This window comes from Bufo bufo, chromosome 3 (assembly GCF_905171765.1).
Source record: "Bufo bufo chromosome 3, aBufBuf1.1, whole genome shotgun sequence".
NCBI classification, from domain to species: domain Eukaryota; kingdom Metazoa; phylum Chordata; class Amphibia; order Anura; family Bufonidae; genus Bufo; species Bufo bufo.
The window spans coordinates 581,823,912-581,847,352 of NC_053391.1; the positions used below are offsets into that span (position 1 = coordinate 581,823,912).

The following is a 23,441-nucleotide window of genomic DNA, read 5'->3' on the forward strand; positions in this document are numbered from 1 at the left end:
AAAAGTGAAAAAAGTTAAGATAAAAAAAAAAACATTCATCACTGAATAAAAATAAAAAAAAATAAAATACACTACACATATTAGGTATCGCCGCGTCCGTAACGACCTGATCTATAAAACGGTCATGTTACTTTCCCCGCACGGTGAACACCATAAAAATAAAAAAATAAAAACTATGAGAAAATTGAAATTTTGCCCACCTTACTTCCCAAAAAAGGTAATAAAAGTGATCAAAAAAGTCACATGTACGCCAAAATAGTACCAATCAAACCGTCATCTCATCCCGCAAAAATCATACCTTACCCAAGATAATCGCCCAAAAACTGAAAAAACTATGGCTCTCAGACTAAAGAAACACTAAAACATGATTTTTTTTGTTTCAAAAATGAAATCATTGTGTAAAACTTACATAAATAAAAATAAAGTATACATATTAGGTATCGCCGCGTCCGTATCGACCGGCTCTATAAGAATATCACATGATCTAACCCCTCAGGTGACCACCGTAAAAAATAAAAAATAAAAACGGTGTAAAAAAAGCCATTTTTTGTCATCTTACGTCACAAAAAGTGTAATAACAAGCGATCAAAAAGTCATATGCACCCCAAAATAGTGCCAATTAAACCGTCATCTCATCCCGCAAAAAATGAGACCCTACTCAAGATAATCGCCCAAAAACTGAAAAAACTATGGCTCTTAGACTATGGAGACACTAAAACTTTTTTTGGTTTTAAAAATGAAGTTATTGTATAAAACTTACATAAATAAAAAAAAGGTATACATATTAGGTATCACCGCGTCCGTGACAACCTGCTCTATAAAATTACCACATGATCTAACCTGTCAGATGAATGTTGTAAATAACAAAAAAAAAAAAAACGTGCCAAAAAAGCTATTTCTTGTTACCTTGCCGCACAAAAAGTGTAATATAGAGCAACCAAAAATCATATGTACCCTAAACTAGTACCAACAAAGCTGCCACCTTATTCCGTACTTTCTAAAATGGGGTCACTTTTTTGGAGTTTCTACTCTAGGGGTGCATCAGGGGGGCTTCAAATGGGACATGGTGTCAAAAAAAACAGTCCAGCAAAATCTGGCTTCCAAAAACCATACGGCGCACCTTTCACTCTACGCCCCGCTGTGTGGCCGTACAGTAGTTTACGGCCACATATGGGGTGTTTCTGTAAACGGCAGAGTCAGGGCAATAAAGATACAGTCTTGTTTGGCTGTTAACCCTTGCTTTGTTAGTGGAAAAAATGGGTTAAAATGGAAAATTAGGCAAAAAAATGAAATTCTCAAATTTCATCCCCATTTGCCAATAACTCTTGTGCAACACCTAAAGGGTTAACAAAGTTTGTAAAATCAGTTTTGAATACCTTGAGGGGTGTAGTTTCTTAGATGGGGTCACTTTTATGGAGTTTCTACTCTAGGGGTGCATCAGGGGGCTTCAAATGGGACATGGTGTCAAAAAAACAGTCCAGCAAAATCAGCCCTCCAAAAACCAAACGGCGCACCTTTCACTCTACGCCCTACTGTGTGCCCGTACAGTAGTTTACGGGCACATATGGGGTGTTTCTGTAAACGGCAGAGTCAGGGCAATAAAGATACAGTCTTGTTTAGCTGTTAACCCTTGCTTTGTTAGTGGAAAAAATGGGTTAAAATGGAAAATTAGGCAAAAAAATGAAATTCTCAAATTTCATCCCCATTTGCCAATAACTCTTGTGCAATACCTAAAGGGTTAACAAAGCTTGTAAAATCAGTTTTGAATACCTTGAGGGGTGTAGTTTATAGAATGGGGTCATTTTTGGGCGGTTTCTATTATGTAAGCCTCGCAAAGTGACTTCAGACCTGTAGTGGTCCCTAAAAATTTGGTTTTTGTAAATTTCTGAAAAATTTCAAGATTTGCTTCTAAACTTCTAAGCCTTATAACATCCCCAAAAAATAAAATATCAATCCCAAAATGCTACAAACATGAAGTAGACATATGGGGAATGTAAAGTCATCAAAATTTTTGGGGGTATTACTATGTATTACAGAAGTAGAGAAACTGAAACTTTGAAATTTGCAAATTTTTCAAAATTTTTGGTAAATATGGTATTTTTTTATGCAAAAAAATTAACTTTTTTGACCCAATTTTAGCAGTGTCATGAAGTACAATATGTGACGAAAAAACAATCTCAGAACGGCCTGGATAAGTCAAAGCGTTTTAAAGTTATCAGCACTTAAAGTGACACTGGTTTGATTTGCAAAAAATGGCCAAGTCCTTAAGGTGAAATAGGGCTGAGTCCTTGAGGGGTTAAAGAGGAGGTGGCGCTCCATGAGTACTTGTAATTACATTCACTTCTGAAATGTTGGGCAGTGTACTGAAGAGGAAGTAGCAATTAAAGGGGTTCTCCAAGATTGGTAACCCATGTTCAGATAGCCAGGTAGGGTGCAGCAATTAAAAAGAAAAGTCTCACCTGTCACCAGCCCTCTGGGTCCAGCACCTAGCTTTCTTCACTGCCCCCCTGCTTTTTTCTTATTCTTGCACTCTGCCAGGCCATCTGAACATTGGTTTTCTGTCTTCTTTATTTAAAGTTGTCTGGGTAGGTCATCAATATCAGATCAGCAGGACCCAACTCCTGGCACCCCCACCGATCGCAGTTTTACCAAGCATAGTGCTGTCCATTGCATATTGACTGTGCTTGGTATCATTTATTTGAATGAGACTGAGCTGCACATATGCTATGTAACCAATGAAAGTGATGGCATAGGCCTAGGAAGAGGCGGCAATGCTTCTTCAAACAGCTGATAAGCGGGGATGCTGGGAGTCAGACCCCTACTGATCAGCTATTGAAGACTTATCCTGAGAATAGGTCAATATTTACTAAACAGCCAGAAAACCCTTTAAAAGAGAACTTGTCAGGAGTTTCATGCTGCCCGAACCATGGCTCCCAGGTTACAATTTATTTATTTATTTTAAAACAGGCTCTGCACAGTAAAATAAGTTATTTTTACCTTTGTTCCCCCACTGCTCCCGTTCTGACACTTCACAGTCTCCACTGGTCTGTGCTTCAGAAAGCAGAAACTGGTGGGGGACCATGAAACATCAGAATGAAAGCAGTATGGCCTCTTTCACACGGGCGTCCCGGAATTGCTCCGGATGCGACACGTGCGCATTGCGGGAAAACCGCGCGAGTAGGCACGCAATTGCAGTCAGTTTTGACTGCGATTGCGTTCCGATGGTTCGTTTTTTTCCGCGCGAGTTCAATGCGTTTTGCACGCGCGTGAGAAAAAACTGAATGTGGTACTCAGACCCGAACCCGGACTTCTTCACTGAAGTTCGGGTTTGGGTTAGGTGTTCTATTCATTTTATTATTTTCCCTTATAACATGGTTATAAAGGAAAATAATAGCATTCACAATACAGAATGCTTACTAAAATGTGCCTTGAGGGGTTAAAAAATAATAATAATTAACTCACCTCATCCACGTGTTCGTGCAGCCGGCATTGTCTTCTTTCTTTCTTCTTTTTTCTTCATTCAGCAGGACCTGCGCTGACGTCACTGCGCTCACCACGTGGTGAGCGCGATTAAGTCATCAAAGGTCCTTTTGCAGGCCATGAAAGAAGAAGAAAGAAGACGATGCCAGCTGCGCAAACAAGAGGATGAGATGAGTTAATTTTTTTAATTTTTTAACCAATCAAGCCACATTTTACTAAGCATTCTGTATTAAGAATGCTATTATTTTCTCTTATAACCATGTTATAAGGGAAAATAATGCAGTGATTAGACTTTAATGGGGTTGCTCATCCCTATCATCTCCTAGAAACCATGCGTGAAAATTGCACACATCCGCACTTGCTTGCGGATGCTTGTGATTTTCACGCAGACCCATTCATTTCTATGGGGCCTGCGTTGCGTGAAAAACTAAGAATATAGAACATGCTGCGATTTTCACGCAACGCACAAGTGGGGGTACTGATGGGCTATGCTGAGGTCTGATCTGAGGTCTGGGGGTACTGATGGGCTGATCTGGGGTCTGGGGGTACTGATGGGCTAATCTGAGGTCTAGGGGTACTGATGGGCTAATCTGAGGTCTGGGGGTACTGATGGACTAATCTGAAGTCTGGGGGTACTGATAGGCTAAGCTGAGGTCTGATAAGGGTCTGATGGGCTAATCTGAGGTCTGATAAGGGTCTAATGGGCTAATCTGAGGTCTGATAAGGCTCTGAGTGGGCTGATATGAGGTCTGATGGGGGTCTCAGTGGGCTGATATGAGGTCTGATGAAAAATCTTTTTTTCTTATTTTCCTACTCTAAAATCTGGGGGCGTCTTATCATCGGGTGCGTCTCATAAAGCGAAAAATACGGTAGTCCTCCTTTGAAGTTGACTGCATATGATCCATAATGTTCAATAATTAACTGGTAGTTCATATACTCTTAGTCAAGCTGTATATATATATATATATATATATATATATATATATATATACACTGCTCAAAATAATAAAGGGAACACTTAAACAACACAATGTAACTCCAAGTCAATCACACTTCTGTGAAATCAAACTGTCCACTTAGGAAGCAACACTGAGTGACAATCAATTTCACATGCTGTTGTGCAAATGGGATAGACAACAGGTGGAAATTATAGGCAATTAGCAAGACACCCCCAATAAAGGAGTGGTTCTGCAGGTGGTGATCACAGACCACTTCTCACTTCCTATGCTTCCTGGCTGATGTTTTGGTCACTTTTGAATGCTGGCGGTGCTTTCACTGTAGTAGTAGCATGAGACGGAGTCTACAACCCACACAAGTGGCTCAGGTATTGCAGCTTATCCAGGATGGCACATCAATGCGAGCTATGGCAAGAAGGTTTGCTGTGTCTGTCAGCGTAGTGTCCAAAGCATGGAGGCGCTACCAAGAGACAGGCCAGTACATCAGGAGACATGGAGGAGGCCGTAGGAGGGCAACAACCCAGCAGCAGGACCGCTACCTCCGCCTTTGTGCAAGGAGGAACACTGCCAGAGCCCTGCAAAATGACCTCCAGCAGGCCACAAATGTGCATGTGTCTGCTCAAACGGTCAGAAACAGACTCCATGAGGGTGATATGAGGGCCCGACGTCCACAGGTGGGGGTTGTGCTTACAGCCCAACACCGTGCAGAACATTTGGCATTTGCCAGAGAACACCAAGATTGGCAAATTCGCCACTGGCGCCCTGTGCTCTTCACAGATGAAAGTAGGTTCACACTGAGCATATGTGACAGATGTGACAGAGTCTTGAGACGCCGTGGAGAACGTTCTGCTGCCTGCAACATCCTCCAGCATGACCGGTTTGGCATTGGGTCAGTAATGGTGTGGGGTGGCATTTCTTTGGAGGGCCGCACAGCCCTCCATGTGCTCGCCAGAGGTAGCCTGACTGCCATTAGGGACCGAGATGAGATCCTCAGACCCCTTGTGAGACCATATGCTGGTGCGGTTGGCCCTGGGTTCCTCCAAATGCAAGACAATGCTAGACCTCATGTGGCTGGAGTGTGCCAGCAGTTCCTGCAAGACGAAGGCATTGATGCTATGGACTGGCCCGCCCGTTCCCCATCCAATTGAGCACATCTGGGACATCATGTCTCGCTCTATCCACCAACGTCACGTTGCACCACAGACTGTCCAGGAGTTGGCAGATGCTTTAGTCCAGGTCTGGGAGGAGATCCCTCAGGAGACCGTCCGCCACCTCCTCAGGAGCATGCACAGGCGTTGTAGGGAGGTCATACAGGAATGTGGAGGCCACACACACTACTGAGCCTCATTTTGACTTGTTTTAAGGACATTACATCAAAGTTGGATCAGCCTATAGTGTGTTTTTCCACTTTAATTTTGAGTGTGACTCCAAATCCAGACCTCCATAGGTTGAAAAATTTTATTTCCATTTTTTTATTTTTGTGTGATTTTGTTGTCAGCACATTCAACTATGTAAAGAACAAAGTATTTCAGAAGAATATTTAATTAATTCAGATCTAGGATGTGTTATTTTTGTGTTCCCTTTATTTTTTTAAGCAGTGTATATATATATCAGTCTCTTCAATAATTGAATACTAATTCGTATATATAGATCATGTATCTTTGATTAGTAGGATACTTTATAATTGTTATTACATTACCACCCTTTGGAAAATCTGTGTTTCTGTCCGTGTGCTCTTCCTCCTGCACTGGCCTCGTTGTTAATCGAGGCAGAAGCTTCTCGCATGGCGCTGCTCAAGTTCTTTCGGAGTTCCAAGTGGTCTTTAGCTTTCCGCTTACCCGCCTGATCGTTGCATTCAATGTTCGGTCTATTGTGCTACCCGATGTGAGTTGGAGGCTTGAATGTATCTTTACAGCAGAGATGGTAATCACTGGGGTTGTTTATACTGTATGTATCCCTTCAAATATTTGTGGACATAGCTATGGCTTGTATAACCAGCTTTATGCTTGGATACGCAAAGGTTCTTTGGTTTATTTGTAGGTTCCTTACAGCATGTGTAGAGTGAATATGTTATGTATTGGTATAAGTAAGGCTACTTTTACACTAGCGTTTTCAATTCCGCTATTGAGATCCATCATAGGGTCTCAATAGCGGAAGAAAACACTTCAGTTTTGTCCCCATTCATTGTCAATGGGGACAAAACTGAACAAAACGGAATGCACCAAAATGCATTCCGTTCCGTTTGGCTGCGTCCCCGTCGAGGACAGAAAAACGCTGCAGCGTTTTTCTGTCCGCGATGTGGTGCGGAGTAAGACGGATCCTTCCTGGCACACAATGTAAGTCAATGGGGACAGATCTGTTTTCTCTGACACAATAGAAAACGGATCCGTCCCCCATTGGCTTCAATGGTGTTCAAGACGGATCCGTCATGGCTATAGAAGACATAATACTACCGGATCCGTTCATGATGGATGCATGCGGTTGTATTATTGTAACGGAGGCGTTTTAGCAGATCCATGACGGATCCGCAAAAAAACGCTAATGTGAAAGTAGCCTAAGACTTCCTTCTTATGTCTTCCAGGCATATTTAATTTCATGATGAATGATAAACGGACCAGCCCAATTTGGAATGTGATGTTATGGACCTTCCTCTTCATTGGTCAGGGGATCCAGCTGTGCTTATATTGTCAGGAGTGGTACGCCCAGATCCACTGCCCCCTCACAGAGGTAAATCTGAATAGTGATTAATGTACTAAATACAGATTAGGGATCAGTAGGAGAAGATGACCTATTCTAGATTCTACTAATACAATAGATGATTCCTGACTGACACATTCTGGTTGGTTTTCAGCCATGGACGCACAGACACATGAATGCTTGCTGTAGCAAGAAAGGAACATTGTATTCAATGTAATATTTATAGTGCAAATACAAAATACATGAATGGGACATTCTGTGCCCTGACGCTCAGTGTTCCCAGTTCACATCCCTTTCTACGTTTACCACACCTTTAAAAGTATTGATATACAGAACACAAAAGTGTGTGCAGTCTTAGAATCCCTCGTGGGCTTATGCCCAAGCAATTATGGGGAACGAGCCAAATGTTCCCGATAGCTGCTGATTGCTTATGCAGGATAATGTGCTTCCAGCAAATGATGATTTTAAAGGCTATGGGCACCTTTGGGGACACGGCGTCAGAGCAGGTCTCTGAGTTGATTCACTGTAGAGAAGAATGCAATCGTCTGAAAATGCAATGAAACTGAAAGCTGTAGAGGAAAAACTTTTTTTAAAAGACAGGCTACAAAAATAATGGAGGGTCTTAAAGGGGTTATCCAAACCCTATACTTCCGCCTCTAATTCCCGGGCCCCTCACACAGGTTGTCGCTTCTGTTGCCCGCACGGCCGCCGCTGCATCTCCACATTACGCATATCAAAACATCCAACGACGGGAGAGCAGCCAATAGCAGGCTGCGACAGTGATCAGCCTCCCTAGCGAGTGACGCTAGGGAGGCTCGTCCCCGTTGCGGCCTGCTATTGGCCACAACACCCCCCACCCCCACCGACACCAGATGTTTTGATCCGTGCGACTGCGAGATGCAGCGGTGGCCGTGAAGTGAAGCGGATGCCGGGTAACAAGGTAAATACAACCGGTGTGAGGGTCCTGGGCATTAGAGGAAGCATTATAGAGTTTGAATAACCCCTTTATGCATAAACATACCAGGATAGACTTAAAGAACTTAATCTGTATAGCCTTGAGCAAAGAAGGGAAAGGGGGATATGATCAAAACCTTTAAATAAGTAAAAGGGGTTATCCAAGATCTATAATTCCCGCCCATATATGCCTGGTTCTCTCACAGAGGTTGTACCTACTTCGCTCCCCCGCGACACTTCTCATACCGGCATGGCCGCCGCTGCATCTCCCCATCACGCGGATAATAACATCTGGCTTTGACGGGGCCGGGGGGGGGGGGGGGAAGGTAGCTAATAGCAAGCCACGACAGGGAGGAGCCTTACTAGCATCACCCGCAATGCACGCCGACATAGGCATAAACACTATGCATACCAGACAAGTGCTACCACTACAGCACCACTCCATAAAACTGCAGAAGGCCTGACTAAGCTCCTGTGCTATCAAGACTACATACAAAACAATGTGCACCACAAAGTGTCTCCAGTAATACTGTGAAGAAGGGCTACAACTAGGGATAAGCAGGATCTCCGTACAGTATTAGAATGTATTGGCTCCGAAGTTATTGCTTTGCAAAGTCTAGCGAGACTTCGCTCAATAACTTCATAAATTAATTTGTAATGTAAAAAAACATTTCCCGAACTCGGGTTCGGTTCCAACTGGTACCTTGGAACTGAACCTGAGTTCAGGAAATGTTTTTTTACAGTACAAATTAATTTATGAAGTTATTGAGCGAAGTCTCGCTAGACTTCGGCTCATCGGAGCCAATACATTCTAATATTGTACAGAGCTCCTGCCCCGTACAGTATTAGAACAAAGTTTTATGCGAATCAAGTTTGGATGTTTCATCCGAAGTCGATTCGCTCATCCCTAGCTACAACTCAATAGAAAATAATGACTGCCACATGTATTATATAAATGTATAGATAATATTAGAGGGGCTGTCTGGCTCCTGGAACGCCTGGCTGTTTTCCCCAGGGCCGGCTGCTTCTGGCCATGTATTTCCCATACAGGGACTGCTGCCAGGACAATGTAGTATTATGTGGTTTATTTGTAATGTAATGCAAGGATATTCTGCCAGAGTTTCCTGCACAAGGGGAGTTCCCTGTATGATGTGAAATTGGCCTGTCACTATTATTAGACAACCCCTTTGAAAGAGGACCTGTCCCCTCTCCTGACATGTCTATTTTAGTAACTACTTGCATTCCCCATGTAATAACAATTCTGGAGCATCTATTCTTATGGCTCTATGGTGTGCCATTTCCTTTATTATTCCTGCTATAAGTTATTAATGAATCACTAGCATTTTGCAATGAAGGTCCAGATGGGGGTTACCAGTTGGAGTGTGTTCATGCACTGATTGGATAATTTCAGACTGCACGGAACCCCCCCAACTGGTAACACCCATCTGGACCTTCAATGCAGACTTGCTAGCAATTCATTCATAAACATCTATCAGGAATAATAAAAGAATGGCTCAACATAGATTCATAAGAATATATGTTCCAAAAATGGTTATTACATGGGGATTGCAAGTAGTTATTAAACAGATATGTCAGGAGGTGTGACAGGTCCTCTCTAATATCTGTAACATGTGAAATAGCCCTATCACCTTTATTTGTTAGCACCTTTAATATCTAATACCAGCACCTGGATCTGAATTATTTTGTAATTGTATGTAATTAAAAATGTTGTATACTGAGTTACTTAATAAAATATATCGCCACCTGCTGTTGTTTTTTTTTTTTTTTTTTTCTGTCAACTTCACTGGAGGTGGGGACACATGCCCAGTTCCATCCTTCAACTGCCTCCTGTTGCTACTTCCCGAAAGCTGCAGCAGAAAGGACACACCTCCTGAGCTGCCAGGTTTTGATATAAATCTAGCAGAGCATCTGGAACTGTGAATAGAGAGACCTCTGGTTCTAGCCTTGTTAGAAACAGATTGTGATGTACTACATGATGTAATCATGGGATAACCTCTGATGTATTTTTCTTTTGCAGAAAACATTCTGGGGACTGGTTACTCCACGCTCATGGTCATGCCGTTTATGATTGGGACTATAGTAGCTGCTTAACAATATATCTCTATCTCCAAACATCTGTGATGACCACAGTATGTTCTAATGTTCTTCCAGATATAGGAAACTGACATCCGAGAGGCTGAAATGATGACATTATATGTTCCTGTTGTCATACCGCTTTCTAGAAAATATACTGTGTAAATAAAATATCAGATGACATAAATTTTCTAAAAGTGTCTGAGAGAACAAATATTCTGGTTACCTCAGAGAAGGATCAGTAGTTAAATTCAAAGTTAATTTAAAGTCAAATTCAGTGGTTAAGATGTAACATCTGTAAAGATATCCCATGGTTTAAATGGGTTGCCCCAGTACAAAGTCTTATCTTCTATCTAAAGGATAGCCGAAAAAGTGTCTGATTGGCAGGGGTCCCACTGAGAACGGGGGCCCTGCTTTCCCCAGGTCGAAGGAAGTGGCGGTCATGCATATGCGCTGCCTCTCCATTCAGCTCTATGGAACTGCTGAAGATGGCCAAGTATGAAGGATTTTCTATCTCTGGCAGAGTTTAATGGGAGATAGCGTATCCATGAAAGTAGGGAATACAGGATCCCAGTTCTCATAATCGAAGGGTCCCAGCAGTCAGACCCCTGCTGATCAGACATTTATCTCCTATCCACAGGCAATCAGTGTACTTCAATAATACAGGTGTTTTACCAGTGAAATGGCAGTGCTGCTTGGTTGGATCTGCCAGCCATCACACATGCCCCAATTCTGGACTGTTGGATGTTGAGTGTGGTTTCCAATTAGAAATTTTTTTAATTTTTTTTATTTTAGCACAAGGCTGCAACATAGCAAAATGTGACAAAAGTGAAAGGGTCTGAAGACTTTCCGAATGCACTGTGATTACAATATTAGAGTGAAAGAATAAATAAATATATTGGGGTAAACTGTACAATTGATAGAAGGCTCTAGTACCAAGTTGGGGCGCCTCTAGTCTGGATACAAGATGAGATACGGTTGGGCATGGAGGCACACTTGCCTACAGATGTTGCAGCTAGCTAGGTCCTGAACAGGCCTGGTGTACCAGCTGGTCCCATAACTGCTCGATTGGTGATAAATCTGGCAACCAGACAGGCGGCAACCAGGCGCTGCTGGGGAGATTAGAGGCATGTGCCTCCAATCTCCCCCTGCAGCGCTTTCACACTGTGCCACGGGGGTCTTTTCTACTTTCTCCTGGTCCACCTTCTCATGACTTTTGTGACCAAGGTCTGGGACTGACCGAAATGTCTTTAGAGTCACAAAAAAACAGGCATTTTTCCATATCTGCCCATGTACTAAATGAAGGATATGTCATAATAAAATAATTTTATTTGCATGTTAACCCTGAGTGTGCAGTGGTATTTCTCTTAATGTTTTCTACTTGGATTATATCCACTCCACTGAAGCACCTCACCTTTTGGACAGCAAGTGCAGCCCAATTAATTTACTTTTGTGTTGGGTGGTGGACAGCACAACTGTGGGAGATTCTTGTGCTTGTCGGTGGTTCTTCCCTACCGGTGGTCTGACTGGGCCGTCCGGAGCCAGTTCGCTGTGTGTGCATACCCTCATGTAACCAATGCTCGCAACACCTCCAAACAGCAAGGTCAGTGTAACAGTGGCTGTTGTGCGCCGCTGTTACCCTGCTTACCGCTGCGGTCCCGGGCGCCGTGTTCAGTGGTGATCTGCTGCCAATCCTAGCCCTCCTGCACATATATAAGTGGCTCAGCCCCCTTCCCAGATGCATCAGTGTCAATGTCCTTGTGTCCTGCTAAGGTTCCTGATCTCGCTTGTGTTCCTGAGTTGTATCTGTATTCCTAGACTCTGCTACCTGTTTGATCCCTGCCTGCTTGCCTTGACTCTCCTGTTGCCGACCAAAATTGCCTGACCTGTACCTGTGCCGCCTGCTCTGACCTTTTGCCTGTCTGACTTCGCCTCTGCCTCATCCATTGGTCCTGCCCTGTAACTCCTGGTAACGACTCAGCCTGCTAACAACGCCTATACCTCTCGTACCCTTCTCAGGTACCTCCTGGTCTGCCTGGACCAGCTGCCTCGTGTGCCTATCCTCTTCAAGAGGTAGCAACCTGGTGTTCCCCTCGGGAAAGTCTATCCCCACCATGAGGGGTACTGTGAAGATCGAGGGGTTCACTTAGACAACGCCCTTAGAGGAGGTAGGACACGTGGCACAGTGGGTTCACAACCACTGGTTTGTGACAGAACACTGAGGTCATGCACCCCGCTGATCACCCTAAGCCTGTCGTTCAAGAATTGTTACATGAAGTGAGGCGTCAGAGCGAACGTCAGGATGTCATGATGCAGTTCATGCAAAATGTTGCTGCTATTCTGGATGCCATCTCTTCTCCAGCTACTGCAGGGTCGCCAGCTGCTGCTACCCCTGCAATACCTACACTGGTGAATCCGGATTTGTGCGCCGCTGGTGTGCAACTCCCTCCTCCATCCCGCTATGGTGGAGATCCAAAAACCTGTTGTGGATTCCTGAACCAGTGCCTGATCCACTATTCAGTTTCCCACTGAGCGGTCCAAGGTTGTCTTCATTGTGTCCAAGGCCAGCATCAGCACCCGGCATACCCGGGCTAGTGCTCCATCAAAACAGATGGAAGCACTCATTGCTGGAGCAAAGGGAGCTGGGTCCTGTTACTCACCGCTCAGCTCCCCGCGCTCCTTCAGGCCGGTAGCGCACTGAATGGTGAAGCAGGAAGACTTCTCCACCATTCAGCCTGCAGATTACCGGGCTGCCAGCCTGTGTGGGTGGAGCCTGCCACCCAGTAATCTGCATAAGCTCCGCCCACACAGTGCTGCAGCGCGATCTGTGTATGCAGGGAAGAGAGGTATGTGAGTTTCAGGAGCGGGACAAGGTGAGGAGTTACTGTGGTTTTTTTTGTTTTTAATACAGAGGACTTTATTACTCTGGAGGGGGCACAGAAGGCATTACTACTCTGAAGGGGGCACAAAAGTCATTACTAATGTGAAGGGGGCACAAAGAGCATTTCTACTATGGAGGGGGCACAGAGCCAGAGGGCATTATTACTGTGAAGGGGGCACAGTGGGCATTATTACTGTGAAGGGGCACAATGGGGATTTCTACTTGGAAGGGGGCACAATGGGGATTATTACTATGAAGGGGGCACAATGGGGATTATTACAGTTCTGAAGGGGGCACAATGGGGATTATTACTCTGAAAAGGGGCATAGAGAGGGCATTACTGTGAGAGCACACAATGTGGGCATAACTACTATGAGGGGGCACACCTGTACAAAACTACTGTGAAGGTTGTACAATGAGGGCAATACTACTGTGAGGGGGTACAATTACATTTCACTGGTGTGTGAGGGGGTACAATTATTCGGGGGAATGCCAGAGAAAGGACCCGCCCCGAGTGCCAAACACCGTAGATACGCCACTAAAGCAGGGAACTATTCGCTCCCAGCTCCACCATTGAGCCGCCAGCGTTCCACAGAAGCAACAGCACGATGTCCTCACACATCGTCCTGCTGATCTGTGTAGGAGGAGGAGCAGGGCAGGCTGGGAATCAGCCTCTGCTCCTACTACACAGCAGCGCCATGTGTCACAGTATACTGCTGCTGCTGATGGGGAGCGCAGATCATGGGAGGAGCCAGGTGATTGAAGCGAGGAGTATTTATTGTTCGTCTTTTTAACTTCCTGTGAAGGGGGCACATCTGGGCATATATCTTCGCATATCCACCGTAAGAGGGCACATATCTTGGCATATCTACTGTGAAAGGGGCACACATCTTGGCTTATCAACTGTGAGAGGGCACATATTTTGGGATATCTACTGTGAAGGGGGCACATATCTTAGCATATGTACTGTGAGGGGGCACATATTTTGGGATATCTACTATGAAGGGGGTATATCTTGGCATATCTACTGTGAGGGGGCACATACAGTACAGACCAAAAGTTTGGACACACCTTCTCATTCAAAGAGTTTTCTTTATTTTCATGACTATGAAGGCATCAAAACTATGAATTAACACATGTGGAATTATATACATAACAAACAAGTGTGAAACAACTGAAAATATGTCATATTCTAGGTTCTTCAAAGTAGCCACCTTTTGCTTTGATTACTGCTTTGCACACTCTTGGCATTCTCTTGATGAGCTTCAAGAGGTAGTCACCTGAAATGGTCTTCCAACAGTCTTAAAGGATTTCCCAGAGATGCTTAGCACTTGTTGGCCCTTTTGCCTTCACTCTGCGGTCCAGCTCACCCCAAACCATCTTGATTGGGTACAGGTCCGGTGACTGTGGAGGCCAGGTCATCTGGCGCAGCACCCCATCACTCTCCTTCATGGTCAAATAGCCCTTACTTTCAAAGTTTTCCCAATTTTTCGGCTGACTGACTGACCATCATTTCTTAAAGTAATGATGGCCACTCGCTTTTCTTTACTTAGCTGCTTTTTTCTTGCCATAATACAAATTCTAACAGTCTATTCAGTAGGACTATCAGCTGTGTATCCACCTGACTTCTCCTCAACGCAACTGATGGTCCCAACCCCATTTATAAGGCAAGAAATCCCACTTATTAAACCTGACAGGGCACACCTGTGAAGTGAAAACCATTTCAGGGGACTACCTCTTGAAGCTCATCAAGAGAATGCCAAGAGTGTGCAAAGCAGTAATCAAAGCAAAAGGTGGCTACTTTGAAGAACCTAGAATATGACATATTTTCAGTTGTTTCACACTTGTTTGTTATGTATATAATTTTACATGTGTTAATTCATAGTTTTGATGCCTTCAGTGTGAATCTACAAATTTCATAGTCATGAAAATAAAGAAAACTCTTTGAATGAGAAGGTGTGTCCAAACTTTTGGTCTGTACTGTATCTGTGAGTAGACCTGAGGGACTGAAACACTGGGTAGAAAATAAAAGTAGGCACATAAGGACTGATTCACATATATCCACTCTGTAGCATGCTCTGTGTAAGTTATTTAATCTATAATACATGCAGTTTCATTGCTGTAAGCGTCGTGCAAAATGCCACAAGGGGGCCCACTGAGACTTTATTGCCCAAGGGCCCACATGAACCTGGAGCCGGCCCTGATTGTGTCCCTGCTATCTGATGAGGCACCTACTTGGGCAAATCCTATTTGGGAACATGGAGGCCCAGAGACCACTAATCTGCAGTCTTTCCTGGCTACCTTCCGGCTGGTCTTTGAAGAGCCTGGCCGTACGTCCTCCGCTGCTTTAGCTCTACTGCGTCTATGACAGGGTTCCTCGTCTGTGGGTCAGTACGCCATCCAGTTTCATGCCCTGGCTACCGAACTGGCATGGAATAATGAGGTTAAACTGGTGGTGTTCTGTGAGGGCCTTTCTGACCGGATTAAGGATAAATTAGCTGGTCGCGACCGTCCGTATACTCTGAATGACCTGATCACCTTGGCCACAAGGATAGATATGTGTTTCAGGGAACGTTCTAAGGAGGTCGCATGCACCAGAAGACCACCTTGTTTGGCTCCATTCTTTCAGAGGCCAGTTCTTCCTCTAGTGTCCACCCCATGTGAAAAGCCCATGCAAATAGAGTGCCTTTGATTGTCTAACCAGGAACCTTTACACCGCAAAGCACAGAACCTGTGTCTGTATAGTGGAGGCAAGGCCCACTTTGTGCGTAATTTTCCACAGAAGCCGGGAGACGCCAATGTCTAGGATCAGTTGGAGAGGTGGTCCTAGACAAGGAGAAGTCCTCTCTGAAACTTTCAGTTCTGGTGACTCTCTCTCACAAGGAAGTCACACTGTCTGTGCCTGCATTCTTGGACTCTGGGTCAGCCAGTAACTTCATTCAGTAAGCTCTGGTCCTTCGGTACCGGCTCCCTACCATCTAGAAAGGCCTTTGTCTGTGGCTTCTGTAAATGGACTGCCACTTCCTGAATCTGTGCTTTCTGTTACTATGACCCTTAAGTTGCAAATAGGTGTTCCGAATTCAGAGATGATCTCCTTCTATGTGCTGCCAGCGTCCGTGAATCTGGTTATCCTTGGTCTTCCCTGCCTGCGTCAGCACACTCCAGTTGTGGACTGGCATTCCAGTCAGATTCTGCATTGGGGATCATCCTGTCAGTCCACCTGCTTATCAGAGGACCGACCTGCTTCCTTGCCTACTGTACCTGTAAACCTGCCTGGACTTTTGCAGCAGTATACCAGTTTTGCGGATGTCTTCAGTAAGAAAGAGGCCGAGACCCTGCCTCCTCATCGTCCATATGATTGTCCGATTGACCTTCTGCCTGGTGCCACTCCTCCTCGTGGTCGAGTCTACCCACTCTCACTTCCTGAGACCCAAGCGATGTCTGATTACATCAAGGAGAATCTCGAGAGGGGGTTTATCCAGAAATCTACTTCACCAGCCGGTGCCGGGTTTCTTTTTTTTGTACGGAAAAAAGATGGATCCTTACGGCCCTGTATCGACTATCGAGGTCTGAATAAGGTCACAGTCAAGAATCAGTATCCTCTTCCGCTAATCTCCGAACTCTTTGACAGGATCCGGGGAGCTAAGGTCTTCACAAAATTCGACCTGTGCAGCGCATACAACCTTATCCACATTCAAAAGGGCGATGAGAGGAAGACTGCTTTCAACTCTCGTGATGCCCTTCGGCCTGTGCAATGCTCCCGCAGTATTCCAGAAGTTGGTAAACAATATCTTCCGGGACCTGCTCTATGTCTGCGTGATAGTGTACCTGGATTATATACTGATCTATTCTCCAGATTTGACCACTTACCAGAAGCATGTCCGTTTGGTTTTACAGAGGTTGAAAGAGAAACAACTTTATGCCAAACTCGAGAAATGCATCATTGAAAAATCTACCGTACCGTTCCTCGGATACATAATCTCGGATGCCGGGTTGCAGATGGATCCTGAAAAAATTAATGCAGTAATGGACTGGACCTGCCCAAAGGGTTTTCGTGCTATACAGAGCTTCCTTGGATTTGCTAATTTCTATTGTCAGTTCATCCCGAATGTTTCATTTCCTACATCTCCGATCTCCGCTCTTACTAAAAAAGGAATGGATGCCAGAGTCTGGACTCCTGAGGCGGAGTCCGTATTCGTCCAGTTAAAGAGGCCCTTTGCTTCTGCACCTGTTCTGGTCATCCCAATGTCTCCTGACAATTATTTTTAGAAGTGGACGCCTCCTCCATAGGAGCTGGTGCTGTTTTACTACAGAAAGGTTCCAAGGGCAAGATGTTTAAATGTGGATTTTTCTCCAAGCTCTTCTCCCCTGCTGAGAGGAATTACTGTATAGGAGACAGAGAGCTTCTGGCCATAAAACTTGCCTGGGAAGAGTGGCATTATCTATTGGAGGGGGCCCAGCATCCAGTGATAATCTTCACCGACCACAAGAACCTTACATATCTGCAGACGGCCCAGCATCTGAACCCTCGCCAAGCCAGATGGGCACTCTTCTCCCGTTTTGATTTTGAGCTTCACTTTCGCCCGGCCGAGAAGAATATCAAGGCGGATGCTCTGTCTCAGTCATTTGACTTCTCTGACCAGCAGGAGGAGCCCCAGTACATTGCAGATCCTGCTCGGTTGATCACAGTGGCTCCTGTCCTGGTAAAAGACATCCCTCCCGGGAAGACATTCATGCCATCTGCCAAGAGAAAACGTATTCTAGCTTGGGGACACAACTCCAAACTGACTTGTCGCCCAGGGATCCGCAAGACCACAGAACTTTTGTCTCGCCACTACTGGTGGCCCACACTGCCTAAGAATGTGCGTGATTATGTGTCGGCCTGCACCGTCTGTGCTCAGAATAAAGTCTCCAGGACCAAACCACCGGGGCTGTTGTTACCTCTTCTTGTTTCGGATGCCCCATGGCAACACATTGCCATGGACTTTGTTACAGATCTGCCCTCTTCTGCCAAATGTACAGCTATCTGGGTGGTCGTGAACCGGTTCTTCAAGATGGCGCACTTCGTTCCTTTGGTTGGACTGCCTTTGGCTGCTGAACTTGCTAAACTGTTCGTGAGACACATATTCCGCTTGCTTGGTCTACCTTGACATATTGTTTCCGATTGCGGAGTCCAGTTTACCTCTAAGCTCTGGAGAGTGCTTTGCCGGCTGCTCGAAATTGAGCTTGACTTCTCTTCCAGTTATCATCCCCAGACCAACGGACAAGTAGAGCGGGTCAATCAAATATTAGAGAACTATCTCAGGCATATTGTTTCAGACCAACACGACAACGGGTACAATTGCTACCTTGGGCTGAATTTTCTTATAACAACCAGTGAGTCTACTGGATCCTCTCCATTCTTTGTAGTTTATGGACAACACACTCGTTCTCCTCTCCCTGTTCCTACATCTTCTGGGGTACCAGCTGTGGATTCCTTTTTTAGGGATTTTTTTGAAGATTTGGCGTGACACCTAAAACTGTATCAACAAAGCGGTGACTCGCAGCAAAACAAATGCAGACAAGAGAAGAAGAAAACCGCCTCAGTTCTCTTCTGGAGATAAGGAATGGCTCTCCTCTAAAAACATCCGCTTAAGGGTCCACAGTTTTAAGTTTGTTCCTAGGTTCCTTGAACCCTTTGAAGAATTGAGGAGGATCAACGAAGTGACATATAAGTTACGTCTGCCTCTCTCTCTGCGTATTCCTAATGCCTTCCACGTGTCCTTACTAAAAACATTAGTTCTTAATCGCTTCTCGACGGCTCCTTCTACTCCAACTCCGGTATCTGAAGATTCTGACGAGATATTTGAGGTTAAAAGTAGGGGTGCACCGAAATTCCGGCGGCCGAAAATATCGGCCGAAAATGGGCCTAATCCATTTCGGCCGATATTGGTACATATCGGCAGAAAATATGAGGTTTGGGATTTGTGGGATTTGTCACCCTCCAAGTAGCTCACCATCCGCGGCGGCGCCCCTCATGCTGTGCCTCCTAAACGCTTGCCGCTCTAAAGAATCTCTGGCTCAGTGCTGCGCAGCCTGCTGTGTCTGCTCTGTGCTACTGCTGTTGTTAGTGTAGCGTGGCCGAGCTCTGTTCATTCCGCGGTACAGGAGCTTTTGTTTCCTGTACCCGGCCGGACTGACAGGAAGTGCTCACTTAGTGTGCACTTCCTTTCAGTCCGGCCGGGTACAAGAAACAAATGCTCCTGTACCGCGGACCGAACAGAGCTCGGCCACGCTACACAGGCTACACTAGAGGTGACAAGGGAGGGGGAGGGGGTGTAAAATGAGAGTGACAAGGGGGGGGGTGTAAAATGACAGTGACAAGGGGGGGTGTAAAATGAGAGTGACAAGGGGGGGGTGTAAAATGACAGTGACAAGGGGGGGTGTAAAATGAGAGTGACAAGGGGGGGGTGCAAAATGAGAGTGACAAGGGGGGGTGTAAAATGAGAGTGACAAGGGGGGTGTAAAATGAGAGTGACAAGGGGGGTGTAAAATGAGAGTGACAAGGGGGGGGGTGTAAAATGAGAGTGACAAGGGGGGGGGTGTAAAATGAGAGTGACAAGGGGGGGGTGTAAAATGAGAGTGACCAGGGGGGGGTAAAATGACAGTGACAAGGGGGGGGGGGGGGGGTAAAATGACAGTGACAAGGGGGGGGGTAAAATGACAGTGACAAGGGAGGGGGGTGTAAAATGAGAGTGAAAAGGGGGGGTTTAAAATGAGAATGACAAGGGAGGAAGGGGGGTGTAAAATGAGAGTGACAAGGGGGTGTGTAAAATGAGAGTGACAAGAGGGGGGGTGTAAAATGAGAGTGACAAGGGAGGGGGGTAGAATGAGAGTGACAAGGGAGGGGGGGTAGAATGAGAGTGACAAGGGAGGGGGGGAGTAGAATGAGAGTGACAAGGGGGGGTAGAATGAGAGTGACAAGAATTATTAATAAAATCATTAAAAAAAAGTATTTTAAAAGTATTTGGGCAAAAAGGCAGTTTCGGTTTCGGTTTTCGGTCAAGGGCATCCTGAATTTTCAGTTTCGGTTTCGGACCAGAATTTTCATTTCGGTGCACCCCTAGTTAAAAGACATTCTGGACATTAAGAAGCATGGCAAGAAGACCTACTATCTTGTGGACTGGAAGGACTTGGTCCTGAGGAGAGGTGTTGGGAACCAGAAGAGAACATTCATGCTCCGAACTCAATAAAAAAGGTTTCTGTCTCATTGTGGACTCAAGAAGAGGGGACGTAAGGGGGGATAATGTAATAGCAGCTGCTGTGCGCTGCTGTTCCCCTGCCTACCGCAGCGGTCCTGGGCGCCATGTTCAGAGGTGATCTGCTGCCATTGTCTCCTTTCAGCACCGGCGCACGTCACTTTCTGTGTTTTATCGGTTGGATCATGTGACCTCGCCAACCAATCCTAGCCCTCCTGCACATATATAAGTGGCTCAGCCCCCTTCCCAGATGCCTCAGTTTCAAGTTCCTTGTGTCCTGCTAAGCTTCCTGATCTCGCTTGTGTTTCTGACTTGTACCTGTATTTCTGGACTCTGCTACCTGTTTGATCCCTGCCTGCTTGCGTTCACTCTCCTGTTGCCGATCCAGATTGCCTGACCTGTACCTGTGCCACCTGCCCTGACCTTTTGCCTGTCTGACTTCGCCTGTGCCTCATCATTTGGTCCTGCACTGTTACTCCTGGTAATGACTTAGCCTGCTGACAATGCCTGTACCTCTGTTACCTTTCTCAGGTAACTCCGGGTGCGCCTGGACCAGCTGCCTTGTGTGCCTATCCTCCTCAAAAAGACCTGGTGTTCCCCTCCGGAAAGTCTATCCCCACCATCAGGGGTACAGTGAAGAACGAGGGGTTCACTCCGACAATGCCCTTAGAGGAGGTAGGACATGTGGAACAGTGGGTTCACGCCTGCTCATTCGTGACAGTCAGAATGGCATAGATAGCAGGCAATTCATAGACACAACCATCCTGCTTTTCTCAGTCTAGAAATATACCCGCTCTCAAAGTCTGCCAACTAGTGTCTTCCCCTCAGTGATCTTTCACCAAGAGGTTCACTACCCAAAAATAACCTCTAAGAGCATTTTTATAGGGCAGCAGAAGCACTTTTACACTCTCTTGTCAAAAGACCCATAGTCTATTCAGACTACACCCGTAATTTTTACATATCTACCCGAGATAGAACTGCTTGTTGAGTTTTGCAACAATCCAACATTTCTATTTAGGTGTGTTACAGGAAATATGGCTTTCAGCCAGAACCTCATCCTGATGACCACACAAATATGCCTAATAATTGGACCCAGTGGTATTCACCTATTCAGTATGGCCAGTAGCATTGTGTCCTCTGTTAGCATATCTAAGGCAGGAAGGGCACATTGTAAAAGCAGTTGAACAACATCCTCTTGACCAAGAGATGGGGAAGATATTTGGGTGGTCACAGGGTGGAGTCTATGCTGGGGGGCTGGGACACAGCAACATATAGGTGAAAGTTGGGAGTGGGGCTCTCTCTTCTCTTCCTGAATGAACAGCATTTCAGGAGCAAGCTAAGGCCTCTTTAACACTTGCGTTGTCCGGATCCGTCGTGCACTCCATTTGCCGGAAGTGCCCGCCGGATCCGTAACACCGCAAGTGAACTGAAAGCATTTGAAGACGGATCCGTCTTCAAAATGCGTTCAGTGTTACTATGGCACCCAGGACGCTATTAAAGTCCTGGCTGCCATAGTAGTAGTGGGGAGCGGGGGAGCAGTATACTTACCGTCCGTGCGGCTCCCGGGGCGCTCCAGAATGACGTCAGAGCGCCTCATGCGCATGGATGACGTGATCCATGCGACACGTCATCCATGAGCGTGGGGCGCCCTGACGTCACTCTGAAGCGCCCCGGGAGCCGCACGGACGGTAGGTATACTGCTCCCCCGCTCCCCACTACACTTGACCATGGCAACCAGGACTTTAGCGTCCTGGCAGCCATGGTAACCATTCAGAAAAAGCTAAACGTCGGATCCGGTAATGCGCCGAAACGACGTTTAGCTTAAGGCCGGATTAATGCCTTTCAATGGGCATTAATTCCGGATCCAGCCTTGCGGCAAGTGTTCAGGATTTTTGACCGGAGCAAAAAGCGCAGCATGCTGCGGTATTTTCTCCGGCCAAAAAACGTTCCGTTCCGGAACTGAAGACATCCTGATGCATCTTGAACGGATTTATCTCCATTCAGAATGCATGGGGATAATCCTGATCAGGATTCTTCCGGCATAGAGCCCCGACGACGGAACTCTATGCCGGAACACAACAACGCAAGTGTGAAAGAGCCCTAAGTTATATGTGTGCGTATGTGGGTATGTATATAAGTATAATATCCCAGTGGACTTTATATGTGTGCATATAGATATTTGTAGTCGGTGATTGTATTACCAATAGATTATATATGCTGTTTATGCAGGAGTCTCTATATGTACATATACTAATGGTCAGGTACTGGATGTGAGTTGGTTAGAAGAGTAGGTCCAGTAGACTGTATATTAGTGGACTCTGGATATACTGTATATACATACACATTATTAGCCACATTTGCTTAGCATCCAGGGTGCGCAGTAACGGAGGGGGCTGTGTGTGGTGGTGTCCTCTATGTATTGTGTTATCTGTATCTCTATGTATAATGTCATCTCTATGTTATCATGTTGTAAACTATTTTTATATATAAGTATCTGCGAGGGTTGTGTGTTGCTCCTGGGGTATATGAAGGACTGGAAGAGGTGTAATTATACACAGAATAATCGGGTTGTATGGGAAACAAGGGCAACATGCTAGGAATAGAATAGAAGAGATGGAAAACGGAGATATACATAAATCTCCTATCTCCAAGAAGCAAAAATCCCCTTAAACAGGCCCAACTGTTTTAATTGATCTCTGTTAGGATATAGTGTTGAAATTACTGTTATAATGTGAATTTAGGTTTTTAGACCTGAGAGATTCGGACAGGTAACACAGTTTCATTGAGTCCTAGTGTGAGTTCAATTAATTACAGAGAACCTATTTAAGTGAAGTTCCTAGGTTGTTTCCTTTGTTTTCCCATTATAACCTGTGGGATGCTTGTTTTTGTTTTGTGTTTATTTATTTTTTTCCAGTCCTTCAGTAGAATCCTGCTGGTTGGTAAGGGTACTTTCACACTTGCGGCAGGACGGATCCGACACGCTGGTCACCATGTCGGATCCGTCCTTCCGCTATGTCGGATATGCAGGACTTTTTAGTCCGGCGGCTTTCGCCGTGCTGCGCTGGAGCTCCGCCCCCGTCCCCATTATAGTCAATGGGGACAGAGCGGCAGTCCGGCGGCACGCCGAAATAGCGGAAGGAT

The 23,441-nt window shown here is 45.5% G+C and overlaps 1 protein-coding gene across 1 annotated transcript in view; it reads left to right on the plus strand.

Moving 5' to 3' along the window:
- The window catches only part of LOC120993920 (sterol O-acyltransferase 2-like), a 123,593-nt gene extending 113,190 nt beyond the window's left edge, over positions 1–10,403 (plus strand). Inside the window, exons 10-11 of the mRNA XM_040422383.1 lie at positions 7,018–7,163; positions 10,126–10,403. Coding sequence (XP_040278317.1) covers positions 7,018–7,163; positions 10,126–10,176 — 197 coding nt within the window. The 3' untranslated portion in view covers positions 10,177–10,403. The remainder of the gene's footprint in view (positions 1–7,017; positions 7,164–10,125) is intronic.
- The last annotated feature ends 13,038 nt before the right edge of the window (positions 10,404–23,441 follow it).